The sequence below is a fragment of the Piliocolobus tephrosceles genome, chromosome 19 (assembly GCF_002776525.5).
Source record: "Piliocolobus tephrosceles isolate RC106 chromosome 19, ASM277652v3, whole genome shotgun sequence".
NCBI classification, from domain to species: Eukaryota; Metazoa; Chordata; class Mammalia; order Primates; family Cercopithecidae; genus Piliocolobus; species Piliocolobus tephrosceles.
Window position 1 is genome coordinate 28,623,874 of NC_045452.1, and position 24,968 is coordinate 28,648,841.

A 24,968-nucleotide genomic window follows, 5' to 3' on the forward strand; every position below is an offset into this window, starting at 1 on the left:
ACATTTGAGTCGAAGAATGACTTTTTGTGTATGCTTTCTGTGTTTTGTAGATATTATTAAATCAACATGACTTACTTTTGTAAGCGGGAAAGAAAAATTGTAAAGTATCTGTGGCATGCCTATGTTTTGCCAGGCACTTTGCAGGGTGTGCTGAGGACACGACAGCACTGACCTGCGCAGTGAGTTCACCACCAGCCTGGGACATCCCAAGTGGGGTTAGTGCAAGGAAGGGTAGGATCCTCCCACAAAGGTAGAGCCTGGGCAGCAGCCCCCTCACCCACCAACACACACACACACACACACACACACACACTTCCCAGGCCCTGCGTTTATCTAAGTGTGTTTTGCGACAGCCAGGGGAAATAACCCAGATATCAACGCAGTGTTTCCAGTTCAACAAGCATGACCCACTTCCAGTTCCTGTTTTTGTCCTGCCCTACTTCCCACCAGGCTAGTGGCCCAGGGCACGGCTGTCGCAGCTTCCTCAGGTGCCTGGGTGAGGTGCTGGCCCAGGAAGCTGCAGCGATCCGAATTGCTAGTCCTTGTCTTTGCTCTTGTACAGGTCAGTCACTGTCCCAGCATGATGATCCACAGAGGAAAGTGCATGTGCCTGCGTTCAAAGCCAGCTCCCCCTGTACATCACTGCCTCTGGACCCAGTCAATTCCCACTCCTACTGTCCACATTTGAAATAGGGGTGATGCTACAGCGAAAACAAAGGAGTCGGAATAACTGAGTGTCCATCCCAGCAGGGCACACACAGTGGCCTTGCCTTTGTCCTTAGCCCATCAGTCACCTGGAGCTCCAGGGCTGTTCCTGCCTCATCTCACAGGTCTCCTAGGGCCAGTTTTAGAACAATTCTCCACCTCTCATTCCTTAACCTAGTCAATACCAGTGTGCCCAGATACACCTGGGGGAGTGGCAAGGGCTGGGCAATGCCACCTTGCTGACCAAATTAAGTATCCTGTGAGCTGGTTCACATTCTTCTGCCCTCCTATGGCCCTACTGACCTCAAGCACATAAGAATCGAACCTGGGCCTGATTCCTTCTGAGGACTGTAAAGTTATGAGAAAAACCCAAGAGACAATGTGGCTGTATTTCTGAACTCATTCACAACTTAGCGTTTCCCAACTTGCTGAGATTTTTCCATCGCGTGGGAGAGCACTCCTGGGTGGAGAGGGCAGGCTGCTTCCCGGAGGGAGCCCACCAGCCATGGCCCCACCAACCAGGGCCCTCCCTCTCCAAGAGGGACCAAGCTCCCAGCAGGCCAGTCAGGCAGCTCAGGATGAACCTGCACAAAAACGCCTCGGCTTAGCGAGAGTGAAGCAATAAGCATGCCGAGAGGCAAACCCCAGCACGTTGGACAAAAGCAGACGCCGCACCGCATCAAGCCCTGACCCAGGCAACTAGAAGCTATAATGGGAGCTGGCCAGGGACGCCAAGGCAGAAAGCAGTGATGACTGACCTCCCACACAGACGCCCTGTAAGGTGGGGTCTGGTGTCTCCGTGGCCGCTGGAGCCTGCGGGAGGCCTTACAGCCCAGTGGCTACAAGCACAGCAGCTGATTGGGCCAGTCACTTCCAGTCCCTGCCGATCAGCCCGTTCACCCCTAGGATGGGAGCAGCTGCCCCTCAGGAACCCATCCGGTTTGAAGCCCAGCGGCCCACACTTAGGAAGCGCTTGCGGAGGCAGTCAAGCCTTCTTCCTGAAGCCTAGGGATTTACAACAAAGCACAAACCCTTCGGGCCCAGGCCAGGCATCTGTTCTCCTTGTGTGTGGGTCCTGGTAGGTAATATTTGAGGTGTGACACTTCTCCCAAAAGGGACATGAGAAAGACCTTAGAAAAGTCAAGTCTCAGATGCCCAGCCACAGATAGGTGACCCCAGGGCTGGAAACCAAGTGTTGGTCATGGGTCTGAGACCACCCCTCGACGCTGGCCCCACCTAACGTTCAGCTCTGTCCCCACCAGCACCCAACCTGCAGATCCTCACAGCTCAGCACCAGAAACCGCCCAGAAGAACTCCTGACCTTGACTGCCCACAAGGTCTAAAGGTGTCATCCCAGCTCCACACATCCACCAGGGAATCCTGGCCTCCGCCACAACCATCCCCATCTGCCCACAGGGTAAAAAGGTGTCACCCCAGCTCTGCACATCCACCATGAATCCTGGCTTCCACCACACTCACCCCAATAATTAAAAAGAAAAGAGCCTGGGCGCTGTGGCTCACACCTGTAATCCCAGCACTTTGGGCCGCCAAGGTGGGCAGATCACCTGAGGTCGGGAGTTCGAGACCAGCCTGGCCAACATGGGGAAACCCCGTCTCTACTAAAAATACAAAAATTAGCCAGGCATGGTGGCAGGCTCCTGTAATCCCAGCTACTCTGAGGCTGAGGCAGGGAGAATTGCTTGAATCCGGGAGGCAGAGGTTGTAGTGAGCCAACATCGTGCACTGACCTCTAGCCTGGCCAACAGAGCAACACTCCGTCTCAAAAAAAAAAAAAAGAAAAACAACAACAACAAAAAACAAAAACAAACCCTCTGCCCTCCTGCAGGGCTCTCTCTTCTAGCAAACAGCAGCTCCAACAGACCTCCTTCCCGTACTCAGTCCCTCCACATCCAACTCTGACCACCGCCATCTCCCATCTGCACAGGGCCAAAGCCTCACCATTGCAGGACCCATCCCTCTTCTGGGTCCTCCACGCAGAGGACATGAGATCCCTGGAAAATGCTAAGTTGGATAAGGCCCTCCAGGCGCTCCCACTCTGCTCACTGTGAAAAGCAAGTCGCCATCTCAGCCTGTAAGGCTTCAGGAGACCTGGGCCCCACTCTCCCTCCCCCATCTCCCTTCACTCCTGTGACACTGGCCTCCTGGTGGCCTCAGGGCCTTACACTCGCCGCTCTTCCTGCCTGGATGGATCTGTCCCTGGAATGCAGAACCCTCAGTCTCTCCAGGTCACTGGTCAAAGCCACCGTGTGAGTGAGGACTGCTGAGACCGCCAGCTACCACACAGTGACCTGCCCCACCTGCACAACCCTGCCCCCTACCCTGCAAGCTCTGTCCTCAGTGCCCAACTCCATCACACACTTGTCTCTGTGTGCCCTGTCTCTCCCTTTAAGGAAAAAAGCTCTGCTGCAGCAGCGACTGTGTCACACATGCTGGCCCCCGGCCGTCCCCAGCAGGCATACAATAAACATTTGCCAAAGAGGGCATGAATGAAATGGAACACACGGCTACCACGCAGCCTGGGTCTCCTGTGCCGCCAACACCTCCCCCTTCTCACTGTCCAGACCTGAACTGCTGCAATCCTCCCGCTGCCCCGGACTGCGGAAGGGCATCTCTTTATAAGCCTCTGCCAACCTCTCTGCCACAAGACAGCTCTGCCCTAGAGCTCTGCCCTAGAGCCTTGAGGAGGCCGTCCCGCCGCTGCACCGCGGCCCTCCAGGGTGGGCTGTGCGTCCTCCATGTTTATCAAAGTCACTCTTCTCCTCATCTGGAGGGCCTCTGCGGGGCAAGTGGCCAACCCGTGGCACCGAAATCAATTCCCCCATCCCGAGTAGGGAGCACACCCCACAGAAGGTCAGGGGCTCTTTCTTTAACTTAACAGGAAGTCCTCACCCTGCAAGGGCGCCTCTCAGGTTCCGGATCCCTGCTTAAAAAAAGCATCTGTTCTTGGATTAAACTGCAATGCGCGGGGTGGGGACCGCCTGGCACCCCCCTCAGGATCCATCCACAGTCCGTCTTGTACAGAGGTGCCCTGCAGACAGACCGCACCGGGGGCCACGACCCCGTGAACGCGCCCCAGGTCCCACCTCCCCGCGGGGATGGGGCGCCGGCCTCCGCTCCACTGCGCGGCGCTTTGTCCTCCGGTTCCCGGAGCAGACGGTAGCGCCCAGCCCGGACCCTGGCGCCAGCCTCCCTCCCGCCGGCCCCGACCCTCCCCGGCGCCTGCGCTCCCAGGGCCCCCGGCCTCAACACGGTCGCCCGCTCCCTCCCCGCACCCGGTCCCGCTAGCCGGGTCCCCCACGCTGCCCCCGCTCCCTGGCCCGGTCCGGTCGAACCCGGGCGGCGGCGACACTCACCCGCGCCGGGGGCGCCGGCTCCCGGCCCCGGGCTCCGCCACCAGCGCAGTACCGCCCGCGCGGGCTCCAGGCTCACGGCGCAGCGCTGCTGCTTCACCCACAGCACTGAGTGCAGCGGCTCCGCCGCCCCTGTCGCCCCCATCGCCGCCGGCGGGCTTGTCCGCCAGGCGGGGGGCGCGCGGACGCCGAGGGGCGCGGGACCGTTAGCGGCCCCTGCAGTGGCCCCGGCGGCAGGCGGCGGGAGGCGGCGCTGCGTCACCCCGTACGCGGGCGGCGGGGACCGCGGAGGGGCCGGGCGAGGAGGAGGGGTGGGTAGAGGAGGGGCCGGGAGCCGGGGAGAGGCGGGGGGGACCCGAGAAGGGGAGAAGGGGGCGGAGGAGGGGGCCGGGATGGGGCGGGCCGCAGCCAGGGCGCTGGGGCCGGGAGGCGGCTGCCTTTCCTCTCCTCGCCGGCGGGTGCTGGGTGCTGAGTCTGGCGCTCCCGCGGCCGGCCGGGACTCAGTGGCGCCTTCCGCGCGGGCCGCGGATCAGGCGGGGTCCCGGCGGCGCGGAAATGCAATCCTGGCGATCGGGCGCGGGGCGGGCCTGGATGGGGGCGCCACGGGCGGCGTGACCTTGGGCGGCGGGTGCCCTCTTCGATCCTGGCCTCCTGCCGGCCTGGGAGGGGACCTGCAGCTGGGCCCCGGCAGTCAGGGAAGCCTTTCCAGGGGCGGAGGTCTTCCTAGGGGGCTGGGGCGCTGGCCCTTTGAACGCTCTGGGGCCTGAAGCCACAGAGCAGACAGCTGAGCACCCGCCCCTGAGCTGGCCCTACGAACCGGAGCCTGGGTCCCAGACTTGGAGAGACATGGCCCCTGTGGCCCCAATTCACCCCCCTCCCCAGGAAGGCCTCCCCAACCCCCCAGCTGAAGGAATCACCAGCCTGCAGGGACTCCAGCCCTGCCTTCAGAGCACACTGCCCCTTCATGCAAGCTCCAGTCTCTGTGCCCGCAGTGCCTAACACAGCCCCATAGGGAGCAGCCACAACCTGGTTCAGAGGGCACATCCCTCCCTGATTTATCAGTGAAGACTGTGCTCACAGAGATTAAGTCACTTGCCCAAGAGCACGGGGCTCCAGTGTGGCAGAGCCTAGGCTCACACTGAGGTCTGGTTCTGACACTGAGATCTGAGGCCTGCCCCACCCCTCAGCTCCCCTGCCCAGCCCTGCTGCTGCAGACAGAGGTGGGGTGGGCCAGGTCCACGTGGCCTTGCTGCTGTGCCTGGCACCAGGTGGCTCCATGTACAGGTCTTATCCTGCCAGCTCCTTATGACTGTCTATAGGGCAGGAACCAGCCATGAATCATTCCTCCCTGGGAGCCAAGCCCCTGGGTGGATGTGCAGAGCTGGGGTGACACCAAGTTCAGGCCATGTAGTGGAGGCCCCAGGACAGTCCTGCAGCCACCTTGGGCCCAGTCAGAGTCCTAGCAGGCCCTATCTGATCGTGGCACACAGTGGGGTGTGCGGCAGCAAGGCCTGCCCAGCCTCCTCCCTCCCACAGCTGCCACTCTGAGGCCTGAGAAATGTGGATCTGAAACTTACTTGGAAAGGAAAGCTCATGCCAGTGGCAGGAGGGTGCTGCTGCATGTGAAGAAGGTTGGCAGGCAAGGGTGGCGTGGGCAGGGGCCCAGGAGCACCAGTGTCCCTGCTGGGGACCTCTTCCCTGGGCCTCCCTGTGCTCAGGTTCTGCCTGCCCCTCCTGGCATATTCATGTTTCTGTCCTGTCTGCACACCTCGGCTTAAAATCCTGCAGCCAGAGTGGGGGGCCCAGAAACGACTCAGAACTGCTTAGGCCCCGAAGGAGCTCCATTGCAGGAGACAGCAACATCAGTTACAAAACACACAGGAGATTCAGTGAGGCTGCTCGGGTGGGCCCTCATCCAATGTGTCCTTACAAGAAGAGGAAATGTTGACTGGGCTCTGTGGCTCACACCTGTAATCCCAGCACTTTGGGCAGCTGAAGCAGGTGGATCACCTGAAGTCAGGAGTTCGAGACCAGCCTGTGAAACCCCGTCTCTACTAAAAATACAAAAATTAGCTGGGCGTGCTGGCGTGCGCCTGTAATCCCAGCTACTCCGCAAGCTGAGGCAGGAGAATTGCTTCAACCCAGGAGGCGGAGGTTGCGGTGAGCCGAGATTGCGCCACTGCACTCCAGCCTGGGTGATGAGAGCGAAATTCCGTCTCAAAAAAAAAAAAAAAAAGAAGAGGAAATGTGGACACACACAGACCCCCGAGGCGTGTGTACACAGGGGTGGCTGTGGGAAGGGGCAACAAGAGAGAGGGACATCCAGGAGGCCAATCCTGTGGGCTTGGACCCGGACCTCAGACTTGCAGCCTCTGCGACTGTTAATGGGAGACGACAGATTGCTCTTGTTGAAGCCACCTAGTCCGTGGTATTCTGATATGGCAACCCGAGCAGACCCAGGGGACCTATAGTCCTAGGATGGGCTGGGGAGGGGCCTGGCCACTGCAGGGCCCCATGCTCATGCACAGGGAGAGAGGGTGATGTCACGAAGCCCAAGTTTCCAGAAGATGCACATCCTGCAGTTGAGTTGCGTGGGAGAGGGGTTGGGTGGGGATCGGGCCCTGTGTGGGGCCATGACTCTGGGCACAGCACTGGAGGGATGGGAGGAAAGAACAGTCCACCCCAGAGCAATTGCCAGGTCCCTGCTGTGTGTTAGACCCAAGGGGCCCTTCAGGAGCTGGCTGCGAAGGCCACAGGAGCTTTGAAAATGGAGACGAGGCCAGACCTGGCTGCCTGAGGACCTCCCAGTACCTCACCCACCTCTTCCCTGGCAGGCACACCTTGCCCGCCTTAGGCCCTGCCCCAAATGCCCTTCCCACACGTCTGCCTGGGAGGCCCCACACTCACCTTCTCCTCAACCCCCATCTTGTCCCTTCATGCCACAGAGTCCCCCGTCAGCTCGCTGCATGGCACTTCCACCCCCAGCTACCACAGGGCCTCGCTTCTCCTTACGGCACTTCAGAACAATTGATGCCCCAGCCTGTTGCTAGCCTGCTATGTACATGGCTGGTTTCAGCTCTGCACAGGGCCCTGAGCTGCCAGGTAGGCCAGAGAGCATGGGCTCAGCCCCAGCAGCCTGGAGTTCCGGTCCTAATTAGTCAGGCCCTGACCTGCCACCTGCCCCTATCTTGCGTCCAGTCTGCAGACTTGGGCTGCTGCCTGCTGGCCTGATGGCCCTGGGGCCTGCTAAGCCAGACATCCTGCCCAGCAGCGGCCAGCACCCATTCCCCTGGGCGGTCAGGTTGTCCCACACAATGGGCCACCTGGCCTCTGAGGTTCTGTCTAAGCTGTTCCACCCCCATACCCATGAGTGTCCTACCCACTGGGTCATCCATACCATAGGCCCCAGCCCCTCCTGTCCACGGAGCGCTGGCCACCAGCAGGAGCCTGGCACCTGCAGCCCCGCCTAGTATGGTCTCCTCCATGGCCTCTGATGTATTCTTCCCTTCTCTTCCTGGGTCCCTGGCCTTGTTTGCTGTGCCAGTCCTTCCAGCTTATCTCCCGAGACTCCCTGTCTTGTGAAGTCAGCACCACCATCTGACATCAGAAACTAGAATGCTGGATTGGGGTGGGAGGATCCCGGCACCAGCTGTACCTGGGCTGCCAGGAATGACATCCTCTGCCCTCTACCCTCAGCCCTCCACCCTCAAGGAGAAACCTCCCACGCTCCTCGTCAAGGCTGACTGCCTTAAAGAGAATCCGAGGCTTCTCCTCAAGGGTCTGGAAGAAATGTCTTGGGCCCCGAGAGGCCCAGACATTTAGAGAGTAAGCTGATCATTACAAAACAGACATCCCTGTGTTCGCCACGTGATCCAGACTATAGCCCCTGGAGATGGGTATCACTTACCCCTTTTCACAGACATGAAAACTAAGACCCACAAAATGAACCTGGCCTGCTCCGGCTGTACAGAAAAGTAATTAGATGGGTTGCGGGGGCACTCCAGGCTCTCCTGTCCCAGGCTTTGGGGTCTCCCTGCCATGGGAGAGTCTGAAATGTGGGAACTGTGGATGACACAAGCTCCAGGCTTCAGCCTCAGCGGGCACTGCTCCCTGGGCACCAGGGCAGACCAGTCTGTTCCACCCTCCAGGACGTGCAGGACTGTCCTGCCTGAGCTTCTCTTACAGGAAGACAGTGCTGCTCTGCCCAGCCTCAGCCTGCCCATCTAGGGAAGACAGACTTAGAGCCTGGGCTGCAGTGGAGGATGGCCCACAGGAGGCAGTGGAACCAAGCTAAAAGGCTAGGGAGGTGAGGCTAGCCTGGGATAGCTCCAAAGGCAGCCAGGGATCAGGACCGCTCACACCCCTGGAGGGCCGGGGTACATCATCACACCCCGGGGGAGGTCTCAAAGGCTAGGCTTGGGTTTGGCCTAAACTCTGCAGGTTCCTGCCTGGGTGACCTGCCTCTGTTGGGCACCAACACGATGTCTGTCACTCTGCTTAGCATTAGCACATTTCACCTTCAAGGTGATACTGCCCTACTACAGATAAGGAAACTGAGTCCCAGAGCAGCTACAGGAGCAGGCCAGGGTTATCCAGCAGGCCAGGGGCAGAACTGGGAATGAACCCAGGACTGCCAGACTCCGAATCCCGCCCTGTTCACCGCCTTGCACCCTGTTGGCCATGCTTGGGGTTTCCGCTCCAAACCGAAAATGCCCTGAGAGCAGGCCCGTCTACCAGCACCCCCAGGAGGGTGTGCACCTGCCTCTTCTGGCGTCTTCAATAAGGTGTCCATTTCTCCCTGATGCAATGCAGTCTTGACTCATTCCAGGGACTGGAGGCACCACAATGTCCAGCCTTGGGAGTTTGGGGGAAGAGTTACCCCGAGAGACTCCCATCTCGGTGACATCTGTGACCCCGCATGGGGTCCAGCTGAGTGGTCTTTGAACACCCTGGTCAGGTGGAGTGGGATCAGTGGGGAGACGGGACCTGGAGCCCAGGCTGTGAGGACACAGACAGAGGCCATGAGCACTCAGGAGTGCCATAAGCTGTGATTTTGAGACCGATAAGGCCGGCTAGATAGCTTGCTGGGTGTGTCTTGTTTACCTTTTTATATTTGAGGCCTGTAAAAAATAGTGAGAAAATAGCAAGATGCCCAGGAGACAGGTGATCTGATTCAGCCAGGGAGTGGGTATCCCAGATGGGCCATGACAGCAGGGCTGGAAACAGATAGGTTAGGATCAAGGTGGTCAAAAAGCAGAAACGATGGGATGCAGTGATTGACAGGATACGGGGTGAGAGGAAGCAGTCTAGAATGACCCCCAGTACCCTGCCTTGTCTGGGGGGATGGGTCCCTGTCATTCGGGTGGAAGCATGAGCAAGGAGCATCCCACGGTGCCTGTGGGGTTTTGTGTTGGGGTCCGGAGGTCATGTTGGAGACTCTTTGGTAAACAGATGGGAGTGGATCTGCTGAAGGAAGGAGGGGAGGGGACCAGGGAGCCCCATGTCTTTGATTATCAGGGACAATCCTAGTCTCTGTGTACCGTGCTGTCTTCATTGTTGCTGGTGCTTCTGTTCACTTGCAGGATAGCCCTGCTGTGGGATTAGTACTCTGGTCATTCACCAACACCCAAAGGCAGGGCAGCGAACAGGTGACCTCATTTAGACCCTGAGCACAAATAGAACAGCTTCAAAAGGAGCCCATGAAGGAAACTGAGATGGTTCAGCCAGAGAGGCAGGAGGAAAGCAGGGGCCACAGCACCCCAGGGAAGGCGGAGAAAGGGAGGCATGGTCCTGAGGAGCCCCAGCTCCACCTGCACTCGCTGGGAGCCTTCGCCTCGCCTGTTGGAGCCTCAGTTTTCTCTCACGTGTGAAACGAGGATAATGATCACAGAGCAGAGTGGCTGAGGGCTCAAGATTCAAGTCCAGACTCTGTGAGGAAGGGCGGTGAGACCTTGGGCCAGGGCTTCCCAGGACAGCACTGTGGACATTTGGAACCACATCACTCTTGGTGGCAGGGACTGTCCTGTGCACTGCAGGACGTGCAGCGGCATCTCTGGCCTTCACCCAGAGACAGCCCAAAGTGTCCCCACACATTGCCAAATCCCCCATGAGAACCTCTGCCTTACGGAAATCACTCGATTTCTCTGTGCTTTGGTTTCTTCCTCCGTAAGTGCAGATACTAAAACCAACCTCATGGGATGTTAAGAGGGTTAAATAGTATTGTAAATGCAAAGCGCTTGGCATAATAAGGGCTCATTAAATGTTAGTTCATAAAATCAGAGCGAGCAGCCCTGGCAGACTGTTGAGCCCAGCGTCTGGGGTACGGTCGGCGTTCACTCGGTGGTGGCTGTGGTCATGTTTCTCTGAGGCTGGTCTGTGCATGGTGATCAAGACCAAGGCGGGGGAGGAAGCCTCAGGGGCTACCTCTGGAGGGACTTCTGTCCCCAGGCAGCAGCCAGAGGCACTTGGAGGGCTGCACTCCCCACTCAGGGAGGGCCTTGCTGATGCTAAGGGGCAGACAGGATCCCTGCTGTACTCTGCAGCTCCTGTGCTGCACGCTTCCTTCCCATCCTGGCAGGACCAAGCTGCTGGGTCTGACTGAGTTTTGGGGCTCTGGGGAGTGGGTTCCTGTGATCGCCATGCACTCCCCACAGGAGCAGGCACACCCAGACGTCCCTGGGCTGTCCTCTGGTGACCAAATCCCCCTGGTTTGCTGGACTTTCCTAGTTTAGCGCTTCAAGTCCCACGTCCTGGGAAACCTTTCACTCGTAGGAGGTGGATCGCTCGAGTTGTCCTGATTCCAGGTTATACAGCCTACCCCAGGGACGGGCTGGGCCAGCTGCACCTGGGCCCTGAGCTCTCCTTGCTGGGCTCATCTCAGCTGGCACTGGGAGGTGACCTCATTTAGACCCTGAGCAGAAATAGAACAGCAGCACCAATTAGCAGCTGCTCGGAGCCAAGGGCGTGTGGATCTGCCCCAGCCTCTCCACCGAGGGATGTTTGTGGGATATGGAAAATTCCACGTGCAATCTTCTTCCACGGAGAGGAGGGGTTGTGAGGATGCCTCCTCCCTTGAGGATGCACCCAGTTTTGCTCCTTGCTTGTCCACTGGTCAAGGGTGAGAGCATTTGGGGCCGGGAGGCACAGACCCTCAGAGATGCTGATTCACTGGGTTTGAGGCAGGTGGGGTGAGAATCCGCACTTTCTACACCCTCCTCGGGGGTGTGGATGCAGGTGGTCCTTTCAACACACAGTGAGATACGGTAGGGACCTGCCTTCCTCTGTCCCATCCAGGGTCAGGAGCCCAGGCCCTGAATCCACTCTGCACCTGGGCCTGCGTGGTCACCTGCTCACTGGCCCCGGTCCCCAGAGGACAGCTGAGAGGCAGATGCCTGCATGCAGCCTGGCACAGAGCCAGTACCACGTCGCTGCTGTTGAGAGCCGGTGTCTGCCTCTGTCCAGTCGAACTCTGGCCTCTTGTATAGGTGTGTACCTGGTGCCAGGAGAGAACCCTGGCAGGGAGCTGAGGGACCTCTGTGGTCAGGCTGCTTCACCAGCCAACCAAGGACCCTGTGCCATTCCCATCCCTTTGCTGGCTCCCGCTTGCCCTGAAAGCGGACATGGGGATTGTAGGAAGCTAGGTGTCTCTCAGTGTCTGTCCTGGTGATGATGGGACCTGGAACGTGCTTCCCCACCCAAATACCTCCCACATTCAAAGGGAAGCCTGGGTCTCAGCGGCCAGGGCCCAAGCAGCTGGGCTTCGCCGCTGGTGACTGCTTTGGGGTCAGGAAGTGGGGTAGCCTTTCTTGGGACTGCGCCTCTAGCTCCTACAACAGCCTCCTAAGAATCAGGGCTGAGAGGACAGGCTCCCAGAGGCCACCACTTCACTTGTGCCTTCACCCCCTACCACCCCCAAGGTGGCTGCTCTCTTCCCCCAGCATCTCTCTGTCCTGTCTCCTTCCTCCCCACCGGGGCTGCTTACCGTCAAGAGTGGAGGTGACAGAAACAGCATTGGTTGGGGAGGCGGGGAGCTAGGGCTGAGTCTAGCTCTGTTTTAAATGTATAGCTAGTTTCTAGGCCTCAGTTTGCTCATCCACAAAATGGGAGTATTGGAGGCAGGAACCTAAGGTGCCCACCAGCTCTGATACTCCAAGGCTCCCTGGGCACATCCTCGGCCCCCAGTCACTCGGCCGACTGCCTGCTGCTTTCTCAGTACATTTTGTGACTTCCCCGGGAGCAACATGTAGGAAGGGCCAAGTTTCGAGGTACACAGAGCTTGCTTTGTCTCATGAAGGAAAAAAAAAATCCATGCTTTAATCTTCCTCCGTTTCCAGTAAAGAAACAGCTTGAAGTGGCCTGTCTTCGAGTCACAGTGTTAATTCAGATCCACAGGAAGAGGTTCATGAGATGCTCCTTGTCCAGGCTGCCGCCATCACTTGGGTGTAAAGAGTCCCCCAGTCAGTGCTGGCTGCAGCGGCTGAGAGCCAGGGCAGGAATTCCGCAGGGCAAGCTGCGGGACGTCACCCGAAGGAAACACTGTGTTGTGCGTTGCAGTAGAAAAGTGGAATGAGGCTTAGGGGTTCTGAAAACAGATTCCTGAAGCCTTCACGGAGGACCTGCGGTGGTGCTGGAGGTCTCACCCAACAGGTCTTGCAGGCTGGTCTCAGTGTGGAGTCACCCAGCCTTCTCACCCATTCAATCCCGATCCCAGACGCTGGTGCGATGCTTGCACCTCCCTAAGGCAGTTTCCCATGTATTATCCCATCTGATCTTTAGAAGAACCCTCCTAGGTATGCGGGACAGTGCTGATGACCTCATTCTACAGACGGGAAGATGACCATCAGAGAGGGGCTGGGATGTGTCCAGGTCACATGGAATTGGGGCCACCTGACCCTTGGCCAGCTCTTTGGTTGCACGTGGCATTTCCAGATTTCCAGTGGCTGATGTGATGCTTGTGACTCAGAGGGGTGCCCTGGAGATGAAGGGAGAGGAGGCGTGGGGCAGCTCCGGGGAAACTGCCTCGCAGGATGTGCGTCCAGTGGCATCCAGCATGGTATGAGGCTAGGGTCATGGGGGTGGGGTGTCAGGAGGCTGGCACTCCTGCTGTGGGTGGATGGCATGAGGAAAGCAGGCTTCAGGCATCTTCCTGCGTGGGAGAAACAACGCCTAGTCCCTTAACAAGTCCCTGAATCCTTCGGCTGCTATCACTCCCCAGCCCATTGTCTGTGCCCACTGGAGCCTGTGTGGGTGGTGACTCCGCCCTGTAGGAGCTCCCCATGGGAGTGGAGGGGAAAGGCCAAGTTCCCCAAAGACAACGTCGGTTTAGACTCAGGGAGGAGCCCACGGGAGGGAGCAAGCCCTGGAAGCTGGGGGCTGGACATCTCTGGAGCCGGGGTGGGGTGAGGTGTTTGCCTGGGTCTCAAAGCATGCAGTGATTTCAGTGAGTGAGGGTGCAGGGTGGGGGATGGCTCCCAGGCAGAGGGTGCCAGCAACAAGCATCCTGGAATGTGTTGAGGGACAGAGTACTGGGCAGTGGCAAAAAAGCCCCCAACCTGGAGAGGCCTTGGGCACCAGAGCGAGGAGTCCACCGTTTCCCACAGACACAGGGAGCCCCTGACGGCTCTTGAGCAGAGCATTTTATGATGGGGGGTGCTGGGCAGCAATCATTGGCAAGGGCCATGGGGAGAGGCCGGCAGGGGCCAGGGCCCCCCATCTTGGCTCCAACAGCCCCCCTGTGTCATGGGCAGGATGCCTGGCAGGTCCGACTCCAGGCATGGCCGAGGCCAGAAGCCGTGGAAGAGAGTCTGGGGTCAGTGGCTGACAGGAGTGAACGAGGAAACGAGGAAACAGGGCAGGGCGTGGAGGGTGTGGCACGTGCTCCAGCAGGCCCCAACAGGTGCCCAGTCTGCCACGCACAGCTGGACGTGGCCTGGTGCCTGAGAGCTGTCCCTGCTAGGACCTGGGGAGCAGCCCAGCTCTGACAGCTCTGGGAGTGAATCCTGGGCTAACAGCCACAAGTCCTCTTTCAGGGTTCAGCTGCTCAGCTGGGGCTTAAACCAAAAGCTCATCAGCTCCTGTTCAGCCTCCCTCTCCCCTGCTTCCTCCCTCCTCCTCCCTCCTTCTCCAGCTCTTCTTCCTCCTCCCTCTCCTCCTCGGGCTCCCTCCTCCTCCCTCTCCTCCTCGGGCTCCCTCCCTTGATCTTTCCAAGAATCCTGGGAGAGGGGCAGGATAGTGGTAGTTATCTCCACCTGACATAGGGGAAGGTGAGGCCCAGAGAGGGGCTGGGACTTACCCAGGCCACTTTCCCCGCTCCCTTCCTCCCGTGCCTACCACATCACATTCTGTACTGGGAACAGATTCACGTGAGCCTTGGGCCCTCCCAAGTGGAGCTGCTTTTCCTAGAACTGCCATCAACATTTATAAACTATATGACCCATCTGGGAGCAAAGCCTCCTCCTTTGGTAATGGCCCCTGCCACAGTGAGGGCCTGATCCTTTGCAGGCCATTGTGGTCCGCAGGCTTGACTCTGCCCTCTGGTAACAGAGCTGGGGGAAGGCCCAGGAAGGATCAAGAGGGTTCCAGGCCCTGGGGCCCCATCTCCCCACTTCCCTCAGGTCACATTCAGTGCACTTGCCAAGTATGTCATCAACAACTAAGTGAGGACCCAGAGAAGCTCTGTTGGGAAGGTTGGGGGCTATGACCTACTGGAAATCCCCATAGCCAGAGTGATGGGGATGGGGGTGAGGTGCTGGTTTGAGACACAGCCTACTGCAGGGACTCACAGAGCCAAGGACAGAGCAGAGCAGGCATGGCAGGCGGTGTGAGGGCCCGGCCCTGGCAGCTGGGAGGGTGCCTGGACGATGGTCCCCCTGCTGGAGACCCCCTCCCTTGCCTGTCTCAGTTGGCCTGGGCTTTGTCCCCCACTAACCAACACCCTCCACACATTGCTTGACACTCACAGTGGGGAGGTGTCCGGTCTTGGGCTCCATGGCTGCCCTATGCTAGGGGCACCAAGAGGGACGTGGCGATCAAGGACCTGGGGGATTTCTGTGCAGGTGGCTGAGGCCCGGCTCCCTTGGGGCTCCCAGAACACTGTGCAGGCATCTCATGTCAATCACGGATGCATTCTTATTGACCAGGCACCATTCCAAGCAGCCTATATGTCCATTAGTTCTGGCCACAGCTATTCTTGGTGAAAGGCTGCAGCCTTAGCTTCTCTCTGTCCCATCCAGAGATGGTAGTGACTGTTGTGGCAAGGGCGGGGTGGCCTGCACAGCACTGCCCCTCCCCTGGGAAGGTCCTGGCGTCCTGGAGGTCCACATGGGCTGGGGCCAGGCGCTTTTCCCGCAGGAAGGCTGCTCTCACCTTCCCCACCAGGAGACATGAGAGGTCCTCGTTCTAAGCTGAGCCCCCTGCAGTTGTAGAGGCCACTCTGATAGGGAGGGAATGCCCCTAGGTTCTGCCAGCACAGCCTGCTTGGCACAGTGTGGCACTGGGTGGAAAGAGGAGAGACCAGGGGATCTCCCCCTGCAAAACACCACAAATGCCTTGCTTCTCTGGACCTCAGTTTCCCCAATCCTAAAACAAGAGACTCAGAGGCAGGCACCAGGAACACTTTAAGTTTGGGCCTTGGGCCTTCCCAAGTGGAGCCTGCCTAAGGGTCAAAATGTGTGAAGGGAGAGGGGTGTGGGAAGCTGGGGTAACTGGTAATCTGCTCCAGTGGATACACACAGGGGTTACCACACCCAGGTGGGGCTCTTGAGGGCTCCCTGGCTTAGCGCAGTCCCTCACCCCTCTAGCCCTGGCCCTGCCCTCAGGCCCCGAGTACCCCTGGGCCAACCCTGGGTCCCATGCCTCCCCCACTCCCATACCCGGGCCCTGCTCTTGCTCCCTGCAAGTCCTGCCCCATGCCCCGGGAGCCTCTGCTTCAGTGAGGATGGGTCCTTCTCCTCAGTGACAGAGGGGAGGGAGATGTGGCAGGAGTTCCTTGGAAGGTGCCGTAGGGCATGACTTCATGCCAGCTGTGGCTTGGTCCCTTGGGTAGGGGAGTGGGGGGAGGCTTGGGATCCATTGCCAGGAAGCTTAACTCCTCCAGAATGGCACGTCCCCCCACCCCTCCTTTGGAAGAACCAGTGTCATCCGAAGGTGGTCAGGAAGCGGGAGGATGACACCGAGTGGCCAGTACAGACCCTATGGGGCCAGATTCCCAAATATTGTTTTTGTTTGGATCGCTAAGCATCAGTACTATAAACAGCAGCTAGCCCTGCCTGGATTCTGTCATGCGCCCAGGTTCATGCCCCATTGCACTGAGCCCTCTCCCAACAGGTGAGGAAACAGGCTCAGCTGAGAAGGCTGCCCAGATTTGCACAGCAGGATTGAAATTCATGTCTGCCTGGTTCCAAAGTCAGGGGTTCACCCACCTTCCCACTTGGCCTGACCCACGGTCTCTTAGGATTGGGGAAACTGAGGCCCAGAGAAAAGAGGTGTTTGCAGTGTCTCAAAATAAGAGACCCCGGTCTCTCTTTCCATCCAGTGCCACACTGTGCCAGGCAGGCCATGCCACCAGAACCCAGGAGCGTCCCCTCCTCATCAGACTGGCCTTCTGCAACTGCAGGGGCTCAGCTTGGAACCAGGATGCCAAACTGTGCACAATGCCAGCACGAGCCTGATGCCAGCATCTTGCCTGCCTTCTCCCCTCACCCTCAGGGTGTCCATGCCTGGGATGCCACACGGGCAGGCCCTTTAGTGCCAGCCTCCCCACACCATGTGCCTCTGGCCAAAAGTGCCATTCAGGAAAGTGCCACACTTTCCATCCTGGTTCCCAGGCTGTGATGTCATAAGGGCACCGAGTTCCCAGGTCTGTGTCCCCAGTTCCTAGCATGAGAGGTCCAGTCAGATACTTGGGAGATGCCTGCTCTCTGGGCCACTTTCTCCGCTGGTGTTAAATGACAGACCAGCTCCTTCATTCACTCTAGCAGCTGCGGGAAGTCCAGGGATGGTACAGCACCATGGGGCCATGGGGCATTCCGGTTGTCACTCCAGGCCAGGCTTCACGTCCCTTACTGACTCACTCCCTCCTCTGCATTCTGTCATATTTGCTCAGAGACTGTGGTTTACAAAGTGCCTTCCAGTCCATTGTCTCAGGGGATTCCAATCACGACTCTGGGAAACACACTGGACAAGTGTCCTCATCTCCATTTTACGGGTGGGAAAACGGAGGCTGGCCGTGTTTACAGCACAGAGTAATCAGTCACAGGAGACGTGAGGCCAGGGCACAGCTTGCAGACGGCCAGTCTGGGCACACTCTGACATCTGCTGTCCTCTCTCTATCCCGCCTGAATCACAGTGGGTTGGACCGGCCATGAGTCACGGCTGACTGTGGCTCCTGCACGTTTACCAAGGGTGGGGGTGGGGACCCACGTGCTGCAAAGGACCATGGGAGGAAATGCCGTAGCTGGTTGTGTTTCCAATTAGCAGTGGGACTGTGGCCAGGGCCTGGCAAGGTGAAGTGGACAGTGAATGGGCTGTGGGGTCAGGAGCTGGACTCCAAACCCTGTTCACTTCACTCTAGCTGGGGGACTTTGCCTCTCGAAGCCCCTACTTTCTCATCTTTAAAGCAGAAATGATACCCACTGTGTGTGCCATCCCCCGCTGACCCCACTGCCACCAGGCACCTGGTGAGGGGGAATGAGGAGGATGCTGAGGATGCTGGTATTTGCTGAGCTTGAGAGGTGGAGGGTTGCAGACACACACGGGAAAGGGACTGAGGCCTGTGGGTGAGGTCTGGGCAGGAAGTCTGCAGGAGCATGGCAGAGGATTGAAGGCAACGGAAGGGGCTGAGGGTGGCTGTGAAGGGCGCGATGCATCTCAAGGGTGCATTTAGGAGGTTTGTTTGCATGAGTCGTGGCAGAACGGCCCTCCTCTGTCTACCCTGAAAGCCTCCAAAAATCAGTCTCATTCTTCAAAGCATTTGGATTTGCATTTGTTGTTTTTCCTGGATGTGAAAATAATTGATCATTTTTTGGGGGTGGGGGTGTCCTTTAATTTTTAAAAATTTCTTATTTTTTTGCATCTAAGAAAGCATTTGGGCCAGGTGCAGTGGCTCATGCCTGTAATCCCAGTGCTGGCCGGGCATGGTGGGGCATGCCTGTAATCCCAGCTACTTGGGAGGCTGAAGCAGGACAATTGCTTGAACCTGAGAGGCAGAGGTTGCAGTGAGCTGAGATCATGCCACTGCACTCCAGCCTGGGTGACAGGTGAGACTCCATCTCAAAAAAAAAGGAAAAAAAAATCCTAAAGCTCCAACATAATCCTTGACTCCACGTCTTGGATCCTGGTGCAAAGGGGTGGCATCTCAAGCCCTTGGGCAGTCCTGCACCTGTGGCTGCTCTCACGGGTTGGGGTAGAGTGCCTGCAGCTTTTCCAGGTGTAGGGTGCAGCTACCATTCTCGGGTCTGGAGGGTGCAGTCCCCTTCCCACAGCTCCACTAGGCAGCGCCTTAGTGTGAACTCTGTGTGGGCCTCCAACCCCACATTTCCCCTCCATACTACCCTGGTAGAGGTTCTCTGTGGGGGCTCTGCCCCTGAAGCAGGCTTCTGCCTGGGCGCTCAGGCTTTCTCATACATCCTCTGAAATCTAGGTGGAAGCTGCCACCTTTACTCTTGCATTCTGTATGCCCACAGGGTTAACACCATGTGGAAGCCACCAAGGCTTATGGCTTGTATCCTCCAGAGTGGTAGCCCAAGCTGTACCTGGGGCCTTTGAGTTATAGCTGGAGCTGGAGCAGCCGTTATGTGGGGAGCAATATCCATAGGCTGAGGAGGGTCCTGGGCCTGGCCCCTGCAACCATTCTTTCCTCCTAGGCCTCTGGGCCTGTAATGGGAGGGGCTGTCTCCAAGATCTCTGAAATGCCTTTGAGGGGTTTGTTCCATTGTCTTGGATATTAGCATTTGGATCCCTTTTAGTCATGCTAATCTCTCTAGCTAGTGGTTGCTCCCCAGCCTGCTTGGATTCTTTCCCTGCCACATGGCCAGGCTGCAAATTTTCCAAACTTTCATGCTCTGCTTCCCTTTTAAATATGAGCTCCAACTTTCCTTTGTTCCAGTATCTGATCATTGGCTGTGACAAGCAGGCAGGCTGCCTCTTGAATGCTTTGCTATTTAGAAATTTCTTTTGCCAGATACCCTAGGTCATTACTCTGAAGGTGTCTTTACAGCAATGCCCCGCTTATTGGTACCAGTTTTCTGTGTTGGGCTATTTTTGTGATGCTTATAAAGGAATACCTGAGGATGGGTAATTTATAAAGAAAAGATGTTGAACTTGCTCATGGTTGTGCAGGATGTACAGGAAGTGTAGTGTTGGTTTCTGCTAGGTTTCTGGTGAGGCCTCAGGGAGCTTTTACTCATGGTGGAAGGTGAAGTGGGAGCAGGCATGTCACATGGTGATAGCAGGAGCTAGAGGGCTGTATTTCTTTTGAAAATATATTATTTGATTTATTTAAATATATAGTTTAAAATAAGCTTGAAAAACATATACTTGGTTTAAAAAAATCACACCCATTTCCTATTGGGGTTTTTTACTTCCTTATTTGTAAGATTCCCATATATTAACCCTTTGTCAGACATAGCACACATATTTTGTCCAATTAAAAAAATTTTTTTTGACAAACAAGTGAACATTTTAAGTTGTCAAATCCACCAGTTTCTCTCAACATGGCCTTTGTTTGGTGTTACAGTGGATATTGGGATTGTTCCTGGTATCCATTCTAACCCTCCCTTGTTGGGCAGCAGCTGCAAAATTTGGAAGGATTGACTCTCAATGCCAGCTACAAGGGAGCATCTGCCAGGTGACAGGTCCCCAAATGATACTGGATGACCCAGCTCTTCCCACTCTTGGTTACAATTTTTGGGCAGAATATACACAGGATGCAACATTCTCAGATGAGGTGGAACTGTCCCAAACAGCTCAGGCTTTGTGCTCATCTCCCCTAGATCAGGATGTCCTGCAATGCTGTAGCCCAGTGGACCCAGTTGCATCTGGGGTAGAGAACCCAGAGTGGAGTGCTTTTAAAGTCCCTCCTCAGCTGTGGTGTGAAGTGGGGGCACCTGCAGACAGCACTCCAGCGCCCTGGGGAGCTTTCCTGAATGCTGGTGGACTGGCTCGCCATGGATCCCAGGCTTGGGTTGATGTTTGGGGCCTCTCTGTGAATAATAATGTTGCTGTGTCTGACGTGTTGTGCAGGTGTTCTGTTTTACCAGACTAGACAGGAAGAATGCAGGGGGTGGAGGTATGACTGCTGCAGCAGCCACATCAGCTTTGAGCCCTTGCCAGAGTCAAGAGAACTTGCAGAACTCTGGCTGCTGGGTTTGTGCAAAGCCTCCTGGCAGCCTTAGGAAACTCAGCAGAAATTGGTGAGGTGTTTAAGAGTGCTCTCCTGGAATTGGTAAGCAATGTGTAGTGCTCCCCTCCCAGGGACTGACATTAGTTCACAGTATTTCTGCACTTTAGCATCCTGACTAGAGGTAAGCACATGATCTCAGGGGCCCAACAGAGGCATCCTGTGACCTCAAGGAGAAGTTGTCCTTGGCACAGACTTAAGAGACTGACAGAAGGAGACAGGCCCTTGAGTCATTGTTGAGCTGCTGTTATCAGCCCTTCTCCAAACTCTGAGCTACTTCTGGGTTTTTTCATTAACCAACCAATTCCCTTTATAGTATCAGCTAATTTGAGTTGAACTTTGTCATTCTTACAACCAACAGCACCCTAACTCATCCTGACTTAGTGTCAGGAAATGGCATGTTGCTAGTGACAGACCCTATAATATCAAAATGGCTGAAAGGAGTTGGGGAAGAGGGCAGTGAAGAGGATGCCTGCCTCTCGCGGTGCAAAACTGGGGACCTTTGCTATTTGCCATCAATTATTGTGGTAGACTAATAATGAACCCCTGAAGATATGCCAGGTCTTAATCCTGGGACCTGCAAATGTTACCTTAAATGGCCAAAGGGAGTTTGCAGGTGTGATTGAGCTAAGGGCTGGGTGATGGGGAGATCAGCCTGGATTGGATTATCCAGTGGGCCTGATGCGAGGTCAGAGGGATCCAGGAGGAATTGGAAGGAGAGAAAATGATGTGATGATGGCAGTAGAGATGACAGTGATCTGCTTTCCAGACAGAGGAAGGGCGTAGGCCAAGGAATGTAAGTGGCCTTTAGAAGCTGAAAAAGAAACTGACTCTCCCCTAGAACCTCCAGAAGGGAGTGCCTTGCTGACACTTTGACTTTAGAGCAGCGAAGCCGACTTTGGACTTCTGACCTCCAGGACTGCAGGAGGGTAAATGTGTATTGTTTTTAGCCACTAAGTCTGCAGCATTCCACCAACAGCAGCCTTAGGAAACCAATACGGATAGGACAGTCAGCTTTTTACCTTGGGGCACAGGCTCCGTGCCTATGGACAGTGCAGCACCAGGAAACTTAGCAGGGAGAACCCACCATGTGGGAGTGTGGCAGCTCACTCAGTAAGGTCCCGTGAGAGATATTCTAGGCCTGGAGCAGGCCATCGGAAAAAGGAGAAGGTAGAAAACACTTTCCAAGGAACCCAACTGGCTTGCAAATCCAGTCATCCTGAAATACTATTGCTATTATATATATAATTTTTTTTTTTTTTTGATGCAGGGTCTCTGTTGTCTAGGCTGGAGTGCAGCTGTGTGATCCTAGCTCACTGCTGCCTTTAACTTCTGGGCTCAAGTGATCCTCCTGCCTCAGTCTCCCAAGTAGCTAGGACTAAGAGTGTTCACCACCATGTCTGGCTAATTAAAAAAAAAAAAAGTTTTGTAGAGACAGGGTCTCCCTGTGTTGCCCAGGCTAGTGTTGATCTCCCGGTCTCAAGTGATCCTCTCATCTCAGCCTCCCAAAGTACTGCGATTATAGGTGTGAGCCACTGTGCCTGGCCTGCTGCACTTCTGTTTGCCTTTCCCCACAACACTTCAAAGTAGCTCAGTGCATAGCACAGTTCAAGCTCAATAATGATACTTGAATGTATTATGAAACACTTTATACATGTAAAGACTCATAAAGAATATAACCAACACCTGAATATAGCCTATCTGCCTTAAGAAACAAAGCCTAACAGCACAATTGATCTCCCATGAATGAATTCCTTCCTCATCACAGCCCCCACCCATACCTATAGGCAACCACTCTCCTGAATTTATCTTTTACATTGTTTTTTTTTTTTTTTTTGAGATAGGGTTTTGCACTATCGCCAAGGCTGGAGTGCAGTGACATGATCATAGCTTGCTACAGCCTCAAACTCCTGGGCTCAAGGGATCCTCCTGCCTCAGCCTCCTGAAGTGCTGCGATTACAGGCATGAGCCACCACACCCGGCCGTATTCTCATCCTTTAAAAGAAAATAGTACTAAATGGTATCATACCATGTGAATTCATATTCAACTTTTTCTCATTCAGCACTGTGGAGCCAGGTGCAGTAGTGCTCGCATCTGTAAGCTACTCAGGAAGCTGAGGTGGATCACTTGAGCCCAGGATTTTGCAGCCAGCCTGGGCAACATAGTAAGCCCCACTTCAAAAACAACCCCACAGTTTGTGAAATTCATTTATGTTGATGTATGTAATCATTGTTACTAATTTATGGTATTCTACTACATAACTTTGTAAGTTATCAATTCTGCCATAGATGGCATTTTGGTTGCTTCTCCCCCAGACCCCAACAACCACTAGGAGCAACGCTGCACTGAACAGTCTTGTCTCTGCACGCGGAGGCAAGGTACTCTAGAGCACATACCAAGAGTGGAACTGCTAAGTTATAGAGTATTTTTGCTAGAAATTGCTAAGTGGCCATCCGAAATTAGTGAATGAATGTACCCTCCTACCGGCAGTGCAAGAGTTCTGCTCTGCTCACAAATCCACATTCTTATCAAGTTTGGTAAAGACAGATATTTGTTTTTGCCAATCTGTTAAGTGTAACATGGTACATCCTTAGTTTTAATTTGCATTGCTGCTCAATACTTGTTGCAAAAATGAATAAGAAAGGCTCCACTCACTACCTCCGGGATTTGAGGATCTGTCCCAATTCCTAGGTCCCACATCTAGACTCCAACATCTGCATTACTTTGGCTTTCAAAACTGGCTTTCTACTCGGACTCTTTTTCCGTCTTCACGTTTCTGTCATGATCCTAGTAATCCTTTGCTTAGCTGGTTTTGAAGCCTTCAAGTCAATCTCAGCCTCACTCCTTCGCCTGAAGACAGTAGTAGCAAAGCATACGGTGAGCTATAAAGAGCACCCGGATCTAAGGTGTAACCAGTCACCAAGTGCTGCCAGCTTTTCCTTCCTTTCCCCTCCCATCAGGTTAATCCTGCTGTCACCTCCCTCACTGATTCTTGCAATAAGCCAGACAGAGCTGGAAAGAACCGCCATGGTCCTCAATGTTGTGTGTAGGGGACAGCATCACCTGAGGCTGTCAGGGCTATATGTCAGGAGGAGACCCCTGGGGTCTTCTGAGCTTTACTAGGAGAGGATCCCAGGAGAGTAGGATGTCTTGTACGTAGTAAGTACTAAGTCAATGTTACTTACCAGTAAATGAAGAGGTATGGGAAATTATTATTTTTTTGAGACGGAGTCTCGCTCTGTCCCCCAGGCTGGAGTGCAGTGGCACGATCTCGGCTCACTGCAAGCTCCGCCTCCCGGGTTCACGCCATTCTCCTGCCTCAGCCTCCTGAGTAGCTGGGACTACAGGCGCCCGCCACCGCGCCCGGCTAATTTTTTTTTTTTTTTGTATTTTTAGTAGAGACGGGGTTTCACCGTGGTCTCGATCTCCTGACCTTGTGATCCGCCCCCCTCGGCCTCCCAAAGTGCTGGGATTACAGGCGTGAGCCACCGCGTCTAGCCTCCCGGGAAATTCTTAATCAGTAAATATGCTTTATCAAATTTTTGTTTTAAAAGAGAACTGGCAGGAGCTCCAAATATACTAAAGCTCCAGTCTGAAATGACAGTCCCTGCGCCTTCAATCTTTGGCCTAAGACGCACAGAAATGTAATGCAAACCAGATACTGATTTTTTTAGTGGTTTTCTGCACGCACACACACACACACACACACACACACACACAAGTAAAAAGATCTAGGCATAACGTATGCACCTGTAGTTCCAACTACTGGGGAGGGTGAGGCAGGAGGATCACTAGAGGGCAGGAATTAGAGAGTAGCCTGGGCAACATAGCAAGACGCCCTACCCCCACTCCCCCCTGGAAAAAAAGAATAAAAAAGGTAAAAATAATTTTAAAGAGAGTAAAAAGGAATGCAAAAATAATTCATTTTTTAATTTAATGTATTATTAAAAATGTTATCTAACATGCAAACAATATACAAATTATTTTGTACGACGTCTTTGGAATCCTGTATTTCACACGTAAAGCGCATCTCACTCCGGACTAGCCAGGTTTCAAGCACGTGACGGCCGCACAAGGCTGGAACTCAGGCCAGGGGAATTAATTCTTGTCTTCGGTGCTCAACCACTCTTCCCTTCAAGCCTGGCCTAATCCCCTCTCTCTCTCATCCCCTCGAATACCCTTCGCGGTTATGCCCCTCACCTCACCGCACTGCAAATATTTCGTCCACTGAGTATTTGCTGATCCTCACTCAGTGCCCGCAGACCCAGCTTGACCAACACCCGCAGCCGCCCTGCCACTGTTGGGCCGGGTATGGCGTGTCTGGCTTCCCTCTGTTCTGGGCCGGCTCCGGGACGCGCTCAAGAGAAACCGGAATCAGACACGGGCCCAGCTCAGCTTCGCAATGTAGGCTCCAGTGGCTCCTGGGAGTCCGCTACCTGCAGGAAGGCGCCGCGATCGGGTCGGACTAGCAGTGAGCGACAGACTTAAGCAAACA

The 24,968-nt window shown here is 55.5% G+C and overlaps 1 protein-coding gene across 1 annotated transcript in view; it reads right to left on the reverse strand.

The window, feature by feature from the left end:
• CERK (ceramide kinase) overlaps window positions 1–4,541 on the reverse strand; it is a 51,876-nt gene extending 47,335 nt beyond the window's left edge. The window contains exon 1 of the mRNA XM_023221708.2: window positions 4,080–4,541. Coding sequence (XP_023077476.1) covers window positions 4,080–4,221 — 142 coding nt within the window. The 5' untranslated portion in view covers window positions 4,222–4,541. The remainder of the gene's footprint in view (window positions 1–4,079) is intronic.
• Window positions 4,542–24,968: the final 20,427 nt, after the last annotated feature.